This window comes from Leiobunum rupestre, chromosome 5 (assembly GCF_980474605.1).
Source record: "Leiobunum rupestre chromosome 5, qqLeiRupe1.1.hap1, whole genome shotgun sequence".
In the NCBI taxonomy this organism is placed as follows: domain Eukaryota; kingdom Metazoa; phylum Arthropoda; class Arachnida; order Opiliones; family Sclerosomatidae; genus Leiobunum; species Leiobunum rupestre.
Window position 1 is genome coordinate 10,912,879 of NC_143388.1, and position 18,314 is coordinate 10,931,192.

Below are 18,314 nucleotides of genomic sequence, written 5' to 3' on the forward strand. Positions count from 1 at the left end.
TAAAAGTAAGTACAGCAAAGTTAACTAGTTTTTAATATTTCAATATTAAAAATATTTTTTTCATTAATTCAAGAAATTTATGGAGAACAGCCTAAAAGACCAAAGCCTAGAGACCAGATGTTGAGAATGTAAAATAAAAATTCAATTTGGAGGAGAATAAATTATGCAATATAAATATCAAATGTATGAATATTAAGAAAAAAGTTTAATGTTTTTTTGATAATTTTAGAAACAGAACTATTAAAATTATATTAATATAGCACAAACGTTTTCGAATAAAAAAGTATCATTATTTTATGAAATGAGAAAAAAGTTTCAAATCTTGTATTTTTAACAGTTTTCTGACTAATCTTTTCTGTGATTTAATATAGAATCGTGGTCTACATTTTGTTTTTTGAGGGCACTTTGTATGCAAAACCCAATAAGGAAATGTATCATGTTTTCAAAGACAGTTTCAGAATCATGAAACCAGAGTCCTTATCAATTAGCCTATTGATTAATTGTTGCAATTCCCTTTAATAAAAATAAATAAAATAATTCCCTCACGTAAGAGAGCAAATTAAAACTTGCGTCAAAAACCTGATTTATTTCTGTTATAAATTTCAAGAAAGAATCGGTTGGTACAATTACATTACCAAAAAAAGTATTTCGCTGTTTTTTAACCTTTAAAGTAATTAAGCACGTTCTTAGGGTTAATAATTGATTTCTCCTATTTGATTTGACTAAGACAAAAACATTGATGGTTTAAAAAGAGCTTATTGATTAGATATCCTGATAACTAAATTTTTATTTATTAATTTCCAGTAACAAACAATTTTGAGAGCTTCTGAGAGTGTTTTTTTCTTACTTCATTAACGAAAAAAATTGTTGGCACAGCTGAATATGTTGGTAGCCTATTTTTAGTTTTAAGGTTCATAAAACATTCATTGGTGAAATTAATAGAGTAAATTATATTATTAACATATACGTATTCTCTTGATTTATTTTTAAGTTTGTCGATTTTTTAATTTTCCAGCCACAAAATGGGAATAACAATGTTTAGGAAAAAAGTTAATATAGGTCTTAATAATAAAAACGCGTATTCACCGATCTATATCCTTTAGAAACTTGAAAAAAGAAAAACTATATTTGTTTTTTATATGCGGAACAATCTCAAGGTTCGTAACAATCTCTAGTTGAACCACGGACTGTAAATTTACAGTCCGTGGTTGAACAAAACGATTCAGGCATATTTAAACAATTTTACAAATTAAATAAACTGTCAATATGAAATGCAAACTGGTTAGTTTTTGCATGGATAAATAATAGTAGTTCCTAGGAACTACTATTTTAATCCAAGAATTTTGCGTCGTCCTCCACCAGTGTTGAAGCCATAGAAATAGAAATGATCCTGTCAGATGGCGCGGATAGCCCGATACCACCCTAATGGCAGCCTTCTAGCTTGCCCATTTCCTTTGGGATTGGCGAAAAGCGCAGTGGTTCTAGACTTATTTCTATTTCTATGGTTGAAAATTGGTTGAAAGGCGCGCTACTAGCTGGCGATACCGGTGGCGCGATCTCTGATCCGGATCCTATGGGCATTTTTCCGTCGTGGAATAATTATTACGGCTTTTTGAAAGAGAGTAATGAATTTAGCGTATTAACATCAAATCTTAGTTGAACTTGTTGTAGTTTTAATTTGATAAGTTTGTTGGATTTGTTAAGGTTTTAAATTTTTCCCATTCAATTATTTTGTTTGATGGGGGTGTCTAAGGAGGTTAGCTGTCACCATAAGCTTATTTAAGAATACATTCCAAGGAGTATACATTCTTTCAATCATAAGTGAGAAGACTCCGCCGTGGTATATTCAAATCGTAAATGATGGCCCAAATTAATGTTTTAAGGTAAATATTATTAATATATTCTATTAACTGTGTTTAATCTATTTTAAATTTTATTAATTTTTTGTCATTAAGATCCACGAAAGATTTGTGGGTTTTAATATCGGGAACATCTTTATTACAGTCTAAAGTAAGCCAAGTCTAATTTATTTTCAACGTCTTTCATGCTTCATCTGCAAGTTTTTGTTTATTAAAATTATGTTTCATGGTGATATTTTTATTAAAATATTTAAAACTACGCAAGCTTTCGGGCTGTAGCCCCTTTTCAAGCGTCTTGTCGATACACAATTAATTGTATAAATAAATAATATTTCGATTATTATAATTATGGGTATTCATAAAATAAGAGAACCATAAATTTGGAAAGGCAGGAACTGAGTGTCATAAGTTTAGTGGGCAAATTCTTAGAACCGGTGATAAAACATTGTATAGATGAGAATCCCTTGATTGTCATAGCTTAACAAATTCTTAGTTTTTTATATTCAAACTAAAGCTTCACTCTTCATTATGGCTCATAAATTAATTTATATTTTCGAAATTGGTTTCATAGTGGAAATTATTTTTCATAATAGCAAATTGTTGGCACTGAATTGGAGAAGAATTCCTCAAGGATTTTGAATGGCATTCTATTTTATGAGAAACAAACGTATGTATTTTTCTTGTATTTTTTTAAATTTCAAACCTTAAGTAATGGTTTTTTAAATTGGGGTATTCTTAGTTGGTGCAGAAGTATTGATTTCATTGTGAAAATAGGTTATTGAACAAAAATATTATAATTAAATGTCTCAACTGCGACGTTGAATGAAATACTTCTATATTTTAATGTTAGTTTAACGCTTTGGATGCAAATACAGATTTTGTTTTGCCTAATGTAAAATTTTTGAATATTGTCAATTTACCTTTCAGAGCTTTAGGAAAATATTAGTGTTTAAAATTTAAATGTTACAGGCAAACAACTGATTCTAAAGCAGAACTGGCGAAGCTGGTGAAAGAAAAGTATCAACTGCAATTCATAGAGAAAATAAGCCAACTATTGGTGTGTTCTGCCACATAACTGTGTTAATAAGTAAAATGTTATTACACATTGTGCCAGACTCATTTGTGGTTTTGGTTTTTGTAGAGTATTAGTGAAACACAATGCTATTCTTTGTTCTGCTCCTATTTACTGTACGAATACAAGGGGACTAAGGAGAATTTACAAGTACTTAATGATAGATTTCTGAACTCACCTCAGGCCCCATGATTTTAACATTTTCTATATCGCCTTATTAGCAAATGCTGGCAAGTGAACGCCATGCTCAAATTCTGCTACAAGAAGTATGGAATTATTATTATGGGGAACGTTTCTACGCTTTACTGTGTATGAAACAAATATTATCAAATTGGCAAGATGACAGTCATCCTTACCAAGTAAGATAACAGTTAGTTTATTACGAAGTTAATATAATAATCATACGAATTCTGAAGGATCTGTATGAGGGATTTCTTGAAAGTATTAATAAGGATGGAGCGGTTGGAAATAAGGTGATAATTCAAATATTTCTGCTTATTTCATGAATATATTCTTAATTTCTATTATTTTCAGGCCATTGCTCAACTAGAAGAAGCTAACTTGTCCGAAATTCCAAGTAGAGAAAGCTTTGGGCCAATTTTTGTAAGTAACTTGATGTTTTTATTGGATACAATGTTGGTAGTTGACCTGTTAACAAATGTAAATACCACAGAGTGATTCATTGCTGTACCGTTGGGTGATTTATAATCTTAAAGAGCAGGTACAAAATATTTTTTTAAAATTGTATGTGAAAAGGCTGTATTTTAAACTAGTTAAGTATGTTGATAGATAGAATTACTTCAAATTTTGATCCTGTTCTACAAAGATATGGAACCTACAACGACTAATCTTAAACATCTATTTTCAATTTTCCAAGTAAGAATATATTTATTCTTTTCACATTACTTGAAATTAGCAAATTCTGATAAGTTATATTTTTATTCATTTAGAAACACAGTTTTGGACAGAAACTACTATATAGGCATTACATTAGTGACAGTGTGCTACATTTAGTAGAAGCAATCGGGTAATTCAACTTATTCGTTGTTGTAACGAAACTTAATTTTTGTTTTTGGTTGCAAGTGTTCTGTTACAGTAAAATCAGATAACTAATAAATAGCGATTTCACATTATGTTAGCCACATCCTTAGTCCCCCAAATATTTCTAGCTCTTTTAAAATTTGTATTTTACTGTATCATAAGACTATAAAGGCCCCCTAGGTTTGAAACAAATGGGATTTTAACGTTAGGCTAATGACTGGCCAAGCTGGCTACATGAATCAACTTGGTGGTGAAAAACCGAAACTTATGCACAAATCCCCCAATGCATGCTACTGGAAACTGCTTCGTTGATGGCAAGAGGTAGTATATGGTGGTAGGGGTAAGTGGGATTGGCAGGATTTGATCTTTTTCTCTGTCAGGTAGCGTAGATCATAATTTTGATATCAATTCAAACTTTGGGGGGCTTTGACTGTATAACATTTTCGACAAAAATATAACGAAGTTTTGTATCGCTTTGTTAGATTTATGGAAGGGGTTCTGTTCATTGAGTGCTTGGAATTGGAGTGGTTACACAATTGTTTTGAAACACATAGTGATGACCATTATTTGTTGAGAGATCAAGAGACACTAAAGGTAAAAATTTATATCTTCAGAATTCTGTCTGTTTGAAATTCTTAGTTTCATAATATTTATCACATTTCAGAATCTTGACAGAGTGATATGCTGCTTGGGAAACCATTCTCAACACAGTCCTGTGTTGTTGTCATGGATGTTACTTAGACATTGGTCCAATGATGTTGCACTGCGAAATAGATCTATAATAGTTCAACTTGGAAGTAAAGCCCTGAAACTTCATGTTTTCAATTATATCGCCAAGTCTTTAGCTTTAACTCCAATAGAAGGCGAAGGGGTAATTCATTCTTAACTTGAAAATGTTCAAGTTCTAGATTAATGGTATTAACTCTGATGTCCTATATTTTCTAGATGGTACCCAATCTAATAAACACTATTATGTACAGTTTTTTGTCGGTTTTGCTGTCTACTTTTGAGATTAAAACTTTGGGAAATGTTGAGGTCAGATATCTATTCATTATCTTTGAATAACAGTTTTCATGAGGATTTATTCGGAATTGTTAAACAGGATCTCAATGCAGTAGCGGAAAATGTTTTGCGCTACCCTAATACCGCCAAAGACTTTTGGAAGAAGGTATGTGCATTATTAAATTTTTATCCATTAAATATAATTAACGAGAGGTTTTAGGGTTTGGATGAAGGGCTTGGGCAACTTCTAACTTTGACATGGGCTATTTTTCCTCTGGAAATGTCAAGCATGCTAAAAATTCTATCATCTCTTGCTACTGCAAATTCTGAGAGTTGTGGGAAGGTTATTGATCTCTTGCAAAATATACCATGCTACTGTGAAGCTGTTAATGAAATTAATGATTCTATTACAATTCACGACCAATGGCAATTAATTAGAGACAAACGCCCTTATATGACTGGTATAATTATTTTATATTAGATATTTTAGCCAACTGAATGATGTCTTTTCTTCTATTATTTTAGACGCAGTTGTAATTCGACAAGGTACTATTGGTCAATTAGTACCCAACTATGGTAAATTTTCTCTTGAATATAATCAGTATTTTTTTATTCAACTGATTAATTTAAAGTTTCGGCTCAAAAATAGTAGATAAAAATGGAAAACGACTTGTTCAATGGCACCAAGTTGTTAATGGTTGGCAAATTTGTTTGTTGGAAACACAAGTTTTACTAAATTGCGTCACTTTCAGAGGTTAAATTTTAATTTAAAAGAAATACTGTTTTTCTTCAGTAGATCTTTTAATGTGACACGTCAAATACTTTCTAGATGGCTCCGAGATATTTGATCGAATATCTGATCTTTCACAATTAGTTTATCAAGTTATCAGAATGAATCCAGCATCAATGACGCAACTAGGCGACATTTTTCATATGTTTTTAGCAACCCTCACCAAGTAGGAAAAATTAATTTTTCTGTGTACACTTATTAAATTGAATTAATATGTATTATTAGATTATCAATGCTCCCTCAACCACCAATAAATCTATTAGCATCAATTCTTGATATCATGGCTGTCGCTTCGAAGCACAACTATTCCGATATGTGGAATCATATGCTCAATAGTAATTTCCTACCATTTTTAACTGGAACCCCAGAATCCATTGAGCAGTTAGCCAGGTGTTTATTCATTTTTTTTGTTTTGTTTCTATTTTAGTTCCAATAATTAATAAGATATTTTTAATTGTTTCATAGTGGTGTCAATTGTGATATTGGGGTTGTTGGGCAACAAGTAGCTCTACAAGAACAACCAACTGGAATGTACAGTTTACTAATCTCATTTTTGAATTTGATGGATACAGAGGTAAGCTTATTAGTTTCAAACAATGTATATTTAATCCAGTAAGACTGTTAGTTTAAATGATTTGGATTTTTCGTTCTTTTAGGAGCTATTGAAAAATGGCAAAGACTCATTTTTGTCCTGTTTGGTTTTCATCCTCAAAGATATTTTTCCAAATCATCACAAATGGCGTTACCAAAAGCAAGGTGTCAGAGAAAAAATTGGTACACTATTTTAAAATTATAAATCTTTGCCATTTCAGAAATATTTTTTTTTTAATAGGTGTTAAATGTCTAAGTATTTTCCATCAGTTACTTCAACTGACAGATTGGGAGAAAAACCGAAAACTGAAGTAAGAATGTCTAATGCATTCTTTTATAAACCTGCTAACCCCATTCAATTTAATGTTTTTAAAATGGGGAAACAATTAAGAGTACAATATTCCTTTTTTATTCAAATTACGTTGATATGAAGTGTTTTTCTTAAAACCCTTTTAAAGTTATATAAAACTGCTTCTCTATTTGTGATGTTAAATCTTGCTGAATTAAACTAAGTTTATCGTGCAACGATTTTCTGCAGATGAAAATGACTAGGAAGAATACAAAGCAAGTTTTTTCTTGTTGCCAAAGTTTTGGTCAGTGCAGTGCGCTCTGCATCAAATTTGTTATGGGGAAAGAAAGCATCTTGTTTTGCCAGATACTTTTTTTTGCCCTGTACTGATGATAATGAAACTCGATTGGTGTATCTTTAGAATCAATTGTAAAAAGTATTTATTTATTTAATAGTAAAAGCCAAGAAATTTGTGTGTACAGCTTGTTACACACTGAAGCTTCGAAGGCTTTGTTGAGAATAGTTTCCACTGGGGAAAATGTCATCCGAAGTGCCATGGAACAACAAGGAAGGTAAGATATACAACTTATATGTTTTAAGATATTATATAATATTTGAAATTCCATGCATAGTCAGTCACAAGGTCTTGGGAATCAGCTTAAATCGTTGGTTCGTCTGTCTCTATCAGTATTAAATAGGCTTCTACTATTAAGAAATTCGCTGCCGACTCTAAGTCAACAGCGACAAAGTACAACTTCTGCACAATCAATTTTGGAACAATCATTGCTAGCCCTTCCATCACAGCCTAATCAATTGCACTTAGTATTGGGAGTTGCTTATTACACTTTTCAACGTTATGACCCAAGAATGGCTGCTTTAGCTGTCCAGCTTCTCAAACGTTGTGCTCAGGTAATTTTAAACAACATATTTCTTTAAGAAAAAATTATTAATATGATTTTATTATAGGATTATCCCATGTCATTGCTTGCTTGCTTAGGAACAGAAGCAACTGCAGTTCGAGATTTATTTCTTCTTCGTCTAAAGTCTCCCAGTGAAGATATTAGACTTAAAGTAGCCATTATAAAATTTCTCACTGCTTGTGTTAAGAAACAACCGGGTCTCTTGGAAATGTTTGTCAATGTGAAAGTCGAAGATTCAGAGACAGAGAATTTGAGTAATAAACAGGGGAATGAAGAAAACTGTTTACACTGCGCCATACAGATTCTAAAGCAAAAAAAGAAAGGCGTGGGATATTGTCCGCGGGACTTGCACTGCTCTGTTGTTGAGTTTCTGCATTCATTATGGGCTGGTCATCATTTATTGGCTATTGAGGAACTTAAAAAAGAGTAAGTTCTCAAAATCATTTTGTTACGTTTTTTAATATTATATTGTTGTAGACCAGAACTGTGGTCTCTTCTTTGTGATCCTTTATTTAAAGAAGACAGCTTTAACACAATTGATTGTCGTATTACTGCTTTCCTATTACACACACTTGCTTTGCAGGGTTTTCATCAAAATATGTTTGGAGAGTAAGTTTTCATCTTTTACCAATAAATTTTCGTTACTTAGAAGAAATGTCTTACTCTTGCAATAGAAATCAAATGGATTCTGGTGTTAAAGCCATTTTTAAGCAAATCGAAGATAAGAAATTACTGTCAGTTTGGTCTGAGCATGTTCGAACATCGTTACCGTCTACAGCTAATTTGGAATTGAGTCACCAACAGCTGGATTGTAGTTTGTTGAGCGATCAAACAAGGGACACCTTCTTATTACTTTTAAGCTGGAGAGATTTTCTTATAATTTTATCGAAGGTTTGATATCAATTTTAATTACATCTAGTGCTCTTATAGTAGGAAAAATTTCTAAATCCGTAAAGGAAATCACTTACAGTTCAACTATTACACTTATAATAATTTGGAATTAATCCCAATTACTGATGTGAATATACTAATCCTACACATTTTTGTACAAAAATTTAACTCTCATAATTTTTGTATTACAAGGTTAAAAAACTTTGTTATTTTTACCCATTAGATTTATTGTATGCACTACACAATTTGTTTTTTATGGCTTAGTTTTGTCATTATAAAATTTATAAGTTCAATATTCGTTTAAAGGGAAATATTTTGAAGATCTCTGACCATATAAAAGAAATAATTATGAAGGATATTCTCCTGATTATGCAGTCGGAAGTATGTTCATGATAAGATAATTGAAAGTTGTTTAAAATTCTGATTTATATATTGTTAATCCACATTCTCAGATGGATTCAAAGTTGAATCACAATTTACTAAATCTACTTGCTGATCTTTATTTGCTATTACTCCAGAGTTGGAAAAGGTATCAGCATATTCATGGCTTGAAATTGATAAATAATTTGAAATTAAATATTTTCCCTTCGACATAGCTCGCTGAATTGGAATGATTGGTTTGAAGATTTTGGCAAAGTTCTTGATAAAGTATCATCTAGTGTGAATGAAATGCCCCCCAAAATGATCATATCAATTTTATCAATCGCAATTGATGGCTTAAAATATGTTCAAACTTTGAAGGACTTTGATAGTAAGAACTTTCACTTTCTTTAAATGGTTATTGTTACAGGATATAAAATTAAGATTTTTCACATAAGGAAATTTGACATACAATTGGGGCTCTTCTGTATGTCTACTAGTTCAAAATCTAAATAATTTGGTCTTTAGTGCTATAAAAGGGGATAATCCTGAACTTTTTCAAGTAGGTTCATGAACTTGTTATATTTTTGGCCAAAATGAAACTTAATAGCAGGTTTTTAGGTATGCTCACTGGGAGTTTTTCTACTGACAGAATTACTTGAAAGTTGCTCGGATTCTAATTCTCCTTACCAATCTATACTGTCGAAATACTGTATTTTACCCATGTTAATTAATGTATTAGTTTTGTGCCTACAGGTAACTTGGAAATTTTCAAATTAGACATAAAATTGAAAATGACATTTGAGATTCAATTCTGCTTTTTAGCATCGTAAAGGTGTTCAACTGGCTCACACTGTTAGCCTTTTCTTTGTTACGATATCAACAAACATTCAGGTTAGTTTTTGTTAGTTACGTTTTATCTCTGACTTTACAGCATTGTGAATATTTTTGTATTTTTTAGATGGCTGAAACATTACAAGTAGCTGGTTTACTACCACAAATAACATTGTTGCTCCTAACCACTTATGAAGAGAATAAATCCAAACCAAGTTCAAAAGTATGGCCATAAAACCATTGGTTCTGAACTTCATAGAGATATCCTGCAACTGTTTTTCTCAAGCGCAGAAGTGTTGACCGCTTTGATATTTCAAATGATATTATTGAAATGTTACAATTTTAAATAATTTTGAAAAAAATTAGTGATGGGCAGAAACTGATATGATATTAGTAACAGTTTCCCGATTTAACAAGGCAGATGGCGCCACTAACCTTGACCGTTGGTTAGTCTGACCTGTGGTAGCCGAAACCACACTACCACAGACCCGCGAGTATTTTACATGTTTACCCCACATGTTGGTATCGGTAATAATCGGTTAGGTATTGGTTACGATTACCCGAATCTCCAATATTGACAAATTTTGTCGAAATAACCGTTATCAGTATCTTAAGGGGTTAAATTTTTTTTAGCAGCTGACACTTCCTATGTATTTCATTCATTCTAAAAATTGCTGCTGGTTTTTCTACTGAGATCAGAAATATCAATATCAATAATTATAAGAAATATTAGTTGTATAATTTTTAATATTCTAGGGGCATGAGTCTGTAAGTTGGCAAGATGTCTTTGGTCTATCACTACATGTTTCTGCCAATCTTCTTTGTATATTACGACATTTTATACTTAACGACATCTTTAACTTTATTGGAGTTCACTTGGATCAGATTGCTCAGGTATATATTGTTTAATGTTTTTGTTCATATTATAGTTATTTGTAGCACTTTTTGAGCAAAAATCATTGGTATGTATAAGCTCCTTGTTCGGACCTGTACAATTGAATTTGCCATCCTGGTATGGTCTAGTAATAATTAAAAATTCGTTTGAGCTATTTGTAACAAACTGGATACACAAAAACACCAGCAAAATCATTGAAGTTATTCATCTAGCAAGATTTTTTTCCTTCTACAGATAATGCAACGAGCTGCATCACTACCTCATACCAAAGCAGTTTCATACGCAAATCAAGCCTGCACATTAATCCTAGCCCTATCAAAACATGAACGTGAATGGCATCTACAGCATGCTGTTTCTCATCAGCTTCTTCTGGTAAGCGTACGGTCTTCTATTGTCTTCATTAGGTTGCTAAAATATTTTTCAATTAGTCTTTAGTTTGCAACACCCATGTGTCTATTGTCTCCTGCTTGATCCGGCCTACATTGCTAGAACATATTATTCAAGTGAGTCTTGTGCTGTAATTTTGAAAAATTGTTACTAATGAAAAATGTGTTCAATTTTTAGCATCAAAAACCTGTTGCTTTTCAAAAACCTAATCTATTACTTGATGTGTCCGATCTAAGCGGGACCCCGAGACATTTCTCTAGTGTGACCGATCAATGGGTTAATGCATCTCCAGAATTGATTGTGATTCAAAATAGGTCAGTGATGCATTATTTACACCAGAATTTGCGTATAATTAGCAGTTGCAACTAAAAATGTTTCATTGTGGTTAAATAACGTTTTATGTAGGTTGCTGGAGTATTTAGGTCTTTCTCTATCCATACTCAAAAATTTGAGTCCATGTTTACTCACCATATTAACAAATCAGGTACAGTTTTACACATCTAAAAAAAATTTATGCAGTATTTAATATAGTCTTAGAAAAAAGGTTCTATCTTCCTATACTGGTAATGTTATTCCATTATGGGGTGGCTGGGTGGTTAGCACTTTCATGGAGCGGGTTTTCATCGCAACTTGTGGCACTGGGTGAAAACTAAGAAAAACTCCTTGTGTTGAGTTTCCAAATTCCCTTTCACTGGTTCAGTTTCCCCTTTCTGAAACTATTAACGGTAATAGTTAGTGTAGGGAGCTGTTGGCTCGCGTGGAATGAAGGGCTTGCCACCACCTTTCGACTCATTAAAACTTGGCCACTTGATTAAAAGTGTTAAAAGTCGCTTTTTGACATGGGCCTAAGGTGGTGCCTTCGGTGTTAGCTTAGAACAATAAAAAATGTACCTTCACAGACTGCTTTTTCAAAATACAATTAAAATTCATTATAGATATTTTTTAATACATATATATTGAAAATATGCTGTATAAATACATATACCTAGAGTGTACTTTTTACATTTCACATGTAAAATATGCTGTAAATTTTCAATCATGATGTGGTGTATGCTTCCCCAATTTAGTGAGTTGAAAACTACTTTGTTAAATTTCTTCTGATTATTTTAATTAGTTATGGGCCGAAAACGATATGATTTTGCCGATTTAACGGCTCGCGTCTAAATTACCGATTTTACCCGATACGGATATTTTCCGATTTTTCCCGATATTTTAAATCGCATATTTTTAAAAACAAGGCAGATGGCGCCACTAAACTTGACCTCTGGGTTTGCTCTTTTATTAGAAAATATCGATATTGGTAATAATCGTTTAGATATCGGTATTGGTTAAAGCAAGTGTCGGCTTTATCGTTGCTCTCTGTATATTTGATTGGGTCTATGTAAAGAAGATGACTATGATTGCCGGGAAGGTGCTTCCATCTATTATCGACTTTCAAAAACTTATTGTAATTTATTTGAAAGTCGACGATTACTTGATTGAAACACGTGGTTGCAGAAAAGCCAATCCAAGCGCCGGGAGTAGTGGCTCACTCCTGTAATCCCAAGCGTCTGGGAGGCAGAGTTTGTGGAAGGCCGTGTGAGGACGACCACCAATCCCCCAACGGGTGGTCGGGATACTTCCGCCACGGATGTCCCCACGTATCACCCCTTTGGTGTGGCCGTTACACATATCTCACCCTGATTAATCAGTTATTGTGTGTGTGTGTGCTGGTGTCTAAGACCTAGGGTCGACACCGATGTGTGTGTATCTAAAAAAAAAAGCCAATCCAAGCTAAGTTGACTGCGCACGTGATTACGCAAAGCCAATTAAAGGAAGGGGTACGTCGAGGCACCTACTTTTGAGGGAATAATTTGCTTGCTCAACTTGTTTCAATTTCGACTAAACTCTCCGTTAGTGACATCTTTCGCTCGCCAATGATACTAACCTTAAAATAGGAGCCGACACTTGCTTTAAATTTTAATAAGTTTATTTAAGAAAAAACATTCTTATTACATTCATATTTGTCTGTAGCAGACACTAGATAATAGGCACTACCTCAGAGAAGCTAGTGTCTTTAGGCCACCAAGACTTGTTTCAGTCGCGAATACTGAATCTTGTAATATAATCTGATTTTGGCTTTTTACTGTATTGGCTAGAGTGCGGATAGCAGTGAATGGAATTTACTATTAGACGTAAATTTCTCAACCCCTACAGTTGAACATGAAACACCGTTGAACTTCGGAACAATCCTGTCTTCTATCAATTTTTGTTTGCAAGCCAAAGTGAAAAACGACTCTGTACAAAAGTAAGATTTAATTGGTGATTAACTTCTGTAAAATTTAGTATGGGCATTTGCATTCTTGACTCCTGCGAATCTTGAAAAAATTCGAATCTTCACGCTTTTTTTCATAATTTGAATCTTTTGAAATCTAACCCAAAAAATGGTTAAAACTTTGGGAAGGGGTTTTTTTAAATGTAATCTTAAATTTAATTTTAAATTAAAGCTTTTTTTTTCCTTTATCTTATATGAAGGATATAAGAAAATTTAGAATTCATCAGTAAAATCAAACTTTCTCAACCCAACCATTATATTCTATTTTACATCTTGTGTAACTTTGTCTATTTTTAGGGTACAACCTATAAATTGGCCTTATCTACCAAAAATTATGATGTTAAAAAATAAAACAATATTTTTCTTCTTTCAGACAAATGTACTCTTTTATCCTAGAAAACAGTTTGATATTTCTATTGTCTCAAGCAGTTTTGTGCCAACTGAGTGCAAACTTTTCTCCTAGAGATCGACAACTACTTAGGAGAGAGCTTGGTGCAGAATTAGTAAGCAAATTTGTTTGAAGTTGATCATGTACATCGTTATGTAATTCTTTTATTGTTACAGAGTTCACTGTCATTGGTGATAAGCCGAGCAATTCGAAGAGACAGCTCTCCAGGTTCTCCGTTAACTGAAGGCGAAATTTCTACAAAATATTTCAATTTGAGCAACAGACAGTTCCTTCAATTTATAACAACTTTAGTTGAAAAACTTTTTAAATGATTTTTAGAAAATACACTTTTTATGAAATAAAAAATAAAATTTGTACCCTAATATTAAGGACTAATTTCAAGGTTTTTCATTGGCCATGTGAGCCAACTGAATGAGGTGCACTTACATCAGTCTGTAAGATAATAATCTAAATATTTCTAACACAACTGCCCTGTTAATCTGGGTGAATGTTTCAATGTTGGGTCCAAGATAAAAATAGACCTCGTACCCAGTGTTATATTTTCTTTGGTAAGTCTAAGACATAATTAAAATTTTACGAATAAATTTACAAATTACTACAGTTTTGAAGGGGTAAATCGAAATTTAGTTTGAGGAGCCAGGGTTTTTTTTTTAAAGCAAGTGTAGGCTCGACGTGAAGTAGCTCTTGTTTCAACAGGGGTCGCTAGCGTCGAAATAAAAACAAGATAGTTAAGCTACATTTTTACCCAAAAGGCTGGACACAAAAGTACCCCTCGCGTTGATTAGCTCTTTGGTAAATTTGACAATAAGTTGAATTATAGTAATTTTTAACTGTATTTTATGAGACATAAATTATAAATGGTTCTCTTACGATGTTATTGTTTCGCTATTTTGAATTTTAGCTTCCTTTGCCATTAATAGATGACACCACGCTCTCCAGTTGCCATCTCTAATAACAAGGGCCTTTTCATAATACAGGTGGCAATGATAGAGCCCACAGTTGCTTTAAGCAAGAGACATAGAAGAAAAAGAGTCTGCCTCTTGAGCTCTCCCCTAGCTTCCACCATAGGTTTCCTGAAAACTTCCAACTTCACCAACCTCCCTCTTACGCCCCATACTAGCGAGCGAATCATATTGTTAGAATTCAAATCTTTTTTTTGGGGAAAAATAGTATCGCGAGTTCGCGACACTAGCGACCAGCCTTGGAAATAAGGTTTTTTTTTAAACTGGTCCTTCAGAAATTTTGAATCTTACGTAACGCCAGTGACGTACCAACAGCTAATAGAAGGTAAGAGGATTCCCGCCCATTGGTTTTTAAAGTCCATTCTGAGCCAAATAGTCAGAATAGTTTCGAGGTACATTGCCGACAGAAATCAAAATGGTGGGGTGTAGTTCTTCTGATATTGATGTGACACTATACGATCCCGAAACCGATATGAATTATATTTAACGTGTAAAACAGTGGGAATACTAACAGTTATTTCAGTACCTACTCATTTAAAGTAAGTGTCGGCTCCTATTTTAAAGTTAGTATCATTGCTTCATTGGCGAGCGAGAGATGTCACTAACGTAGAGTTTAGTCGAAATTGAAACAAGTTGAGCGAGCAAATTATTTCCTCAAAAGTAGGTGCCTCGACGTGCCCTTTACTTTGATTGGCTTTGCGTAATCACGTGCGCAGTCAACTTAGCTTGGATTTGCTTTTCTGCAATCACGTAATCGTCGAATTTCAAATAAATGACAATACGTTTTTTCGTTGCATAGACCCAATCAGAAATACAGAGGGCAACGATAGAGTCGACACTTGCTTTAAAATTGTGCTCTAGAGTCAAGGCCTAACCGAAACACGTGCTTTTTTCATTAATTTTAAAAACCCTTAAGAGTCATGGCGATATGTTAAAATAAAATAAATAATATAGAGTCGGGATACTTCATGACTAAAATTTTTAATATTTATATTTATTTATAATAAAATAAATTAAAGACGACGAGCTTTCGGACCGTGGCCCCTCATCAAGCCAACAAATACTTGTTGCTTATTAAACAATAAAGTGTTGCCTAAAATACACAATCCGTGCCTAGAGGGTCTGCGAATCTCTCAATTTAGGTAATATCGTACTCATTTATAACTATTCAAGTTTAAAGGTAACCACTTTATTCAGTGAAAAAACGATATCTCATTGATTGTATAAATATTTAATTTATAATATCGTTATATTTTAAAATATTCTGGCTTTACATATGATACTTTAGCTATAAACAAAATTAATACATTGGTTGACCGTTAATGACTTAAGTACCTTTATTTTCACAACTTAAAGCTATCGTGACCCTCTTTTAGTTGACGCCGTAAACTTTATAAGTAGCATATTATAGGCCATATTCGCGTTTGGAAGCCAGTAGCGCAAGGACTTTTTTTTATCAAGGGCGTATTTAAGGTGGTGATGGTGGTGGGTTCAAAGACCGAAAATGTATCAAAAAGGGGAAATATATACTGTCTACGATCACGTGCGCGTAGGCTTGTACAAGTAAGATAAAGTGACCGAAAAGAAACAACAAGCCAAGTTACTTTATAGAAAGAACTTATTTGCTGGTGTTGTTGAAATACTTGGTCGAAACGGAGACGCGGTTGTAGACCTAGCAAAGTCACCCAGGACAAAAGAAAACACAAATAAGAAGAATGATAAAATTTAAGGGAAGGAAAGCCTCGCAAATGTTTTTTTTTTTCAAATGAAAGACTAAATTCCTGGAAACGATGATGAAGGATATAACTAAATAAAACCAAAAACTGCACGATGTGGAAAAGGGCCTGTTAAGAAAATTGCCAAAAACTACAGCTTCGACAATCGCTCAAGTTAATAGCGAAAAAAGGCGACACTTCACCAAATACCAAAAAAAGAAGACAGAACTGTCCTTGGACGACGGTTTGGGTAATTTAAATTTCCTTTTGATTCAGAATACGAAATTGATGATACTAATGACTTAAAATCTATAAGGATGAAATGGCTTCCGCTAGAGGTGAAACCAAATATGCAAAAATTTACATTCAACTAAAAGATTTAAATTAACAAACATGAGGATGAAGGAGTTCACTATATTGCACCAACAACTGAAGTTCTTAGTGCAATATATGCACCAAAAAATTAAAGCCATTTAAAGGCTCTAGAAAACATATAACTTAATGATGAATTGTCCTCGGAAGATGGTTAGAGTGAGGATGGAAAAAGTCGTGTAAAGGCTCTAACCAAAATGTATCCGAAAAAACTTCCACTGATGAAGTACCGAGGCAAGGTGCTGAATTGTCCTCCGAAGATGGTTAGAGTGAGGATGGAAAAAGTCGTGTAAAGGCTCTAACCAAAATGTATCCGAAAAAACTTCCACTGATGAATTAAGTACCGAGGCAAGGTGCTGAATTGTCCTCCGAAGATGGTTGAGTGAAGATGGAAAAAGTCGTGTAAAGGCTCTAACCAAAATGTATCCGAAAAAACTTCCACTGATGAATTAAGTACCGAGGCAAGGTGCTGAATTGTCCTCCGAAGATGGTTGAGTGAAGATGGAAAAAGTCGTGTAAAGGCTCTAACCAAAATGTATCCGAAAAAACTTCCACTGATGAAGTACCGAGTCAAGGTGCTAAATTGTCCTCCGAAGATGGTTAGAGTGAGGATGGAAAAAGTCGTGTAAAGGCTCTAACCAAAATGTATCCGAAAAAACTTCCACTGATGAAGTACCGAGGCAAGGTGCTGAATTGCCCTCCGAAGATGGTTAGAGTGAAGATGGAAAAAGTCGTGTAAAGGCTCTAACCAAAATGTATCCGAAAAAACTTCCACTGATGAAGTACCGAGGCAAGGTGCTGAATTGCCCTCCGAAGATGGTAAGAGTGAAGATGGAAAAAGTCGTGTAAAGGCTCTAACCAAAATGTATCCGAAAAAACTTCCACTGATGAAGTACCGAGGCAAGGTGCTGAATTGTCCTCCGAAGATGGTTAGAGTGAAGATGGAAAAAGTCGTGTAAAGGCTCTAACCAAAATGTATCCGAAAAAACTTCCACTGATGAAGTACCGAGGCAAGGTGCTGAATTGTCCACCGAAGATGGTTGAGTGAATATGGAAAAAGTCGTGTAAAGGCTCTAGCCAACATGTATCTGAAAAAACTTCCACTGATGAAGTACCGAGGCAAGGTGCTGAATTGTCCTCCGAAGATGGTTAGAGTGAAGATGGAAAAAGTCGTGTAAAGGCTCTAACCAAAATGTATCCGAAAAAACTTCCACTGATGAAGTACCGAGGCAAGGTGCTGAATTGTCCACCGAAGATGGTTGAGTGAATATGGAAAAAGTCGTGTAAAGGCTCTAGCCAACATGTATCTGAAAAAACTTCCACTGATGAAGTACCGAGGCAAGGTGCTGAATTGGCCTCCGAAGATGGTTAGAGTGAAGATGGAAAAAGTCGTGTAAAGGCTCTAACCAAAATGTATCCGAAAAAACTTCCACTGATGAAGTACCGAGGCAAGGTGCCGAATTGTCCTCCGAAGATGGTTCGAGTGAAAATGGAAAAAGTCGTGTAAAGGGTCTAGCCAACATGTATCTGAAAAACCTTCAACTGATGAAAAACCGAGGCAAGGTGCTGAATTGTCCTCCGAAGATGGTTGAGTGAAGATGGAAAAAGTCG

At 33.8% G+C, this 18,314-nt stretch overlaps 1 protein-coding gene across 2 annotated transcripts; it reads left to right on the top strand.

Annotated features, from left to right (window-relative positions):
• The first annotated feature begins 1,811 nt into the window (after positions 1–1,811).
• On the top strand, positions 1,812–14,018 carry Nup188 (nuclear pore complex protein Nup188). 2 transcript variants are annotated; one of them, XM_090175009.1, is made up of 43 exons: positions 1,812–1,883; positions 1,956–2,010; positions 2,453–2,526; positions 2,829–2,916; positions 3,001–3,081; positions 3,153–3,290; positions 3,348–3,404; positions 3,466–3,534; positions 3,605–3,652; positions 3,721–3,807; positions 3,882–3,958; positions 4,455–4,566; positions 4,637–4,843; positions 4,918–5,007; positions 5,075–5,140; positions 5,195–5,435; positions 5,500–5,550; positions 5,624–5,728; positions 5,804–5,930; positions 5,990–6,154; positions 6,230–6,338; positions 6,421–6,538; positions 6,597–6,666; positions 7,100–7,216; positions 7,277–7,553; positions 7,611–7,990; positions 8,042–8,173; positions 8,239–8,455; positions 8,762–8,836; positions 8,908–8,984; positions 9,052–9,206; positions 9,274–9,377; positions 9,437–9,571; positions 9,641–9,709; positions 9,777–9,872; positions 10,406–10,543; positions 10,779–10,916; positions 10,973–11,047; positions 11,109–11,245; positions 11,337–11,415; positions 13,070–13,218; positions 13,619–13,748; positions 13,810–14,018. In XM_090175009.1, exons 1-43 carry the CDS (start codon positions 1,858–1,860, stop codon positions 13,963–13,965), a joined length of 5,097 nt encoding a protein of 1,698 aa, XP_090031135.1. In that variant the 5' UTR covers positions 1,812–1,857; the 3' UTR covers positions 13,966–14,018. The 2 variants fall into 2 exon arrangements, with proteins under 2 accessions (XP_090031135.1, XP_090031136.1); XM_090175010.1 differs by having other exon boundaries at positions 5,627–5,728.
• The last annotated feature ends 4,296 nt before the right edge of the window (positions 14,019–18,314 follow it).

Coding starts and splice junctions, on each gene's coding strand:
- Nup188 (XM_090175009.1), top strand. CDS start 1,858: ATGATGGCCCAAATTAATGTTTTAAG. Junction 6,339..6,420: donor TGAATTTGATGGATACAGAG/GTAAGCTTATTA, acceptor TCGTTCTTTTAG/GAGCTATTGAAAAATGGCAA. Junction 9,572..9,640: donor TATTAGTTTTGTGCCTACAG/GTAACTTGGAAA, acceptor TCTGCTTTTTAG/CATCGTAAAGGTGTTCAACT.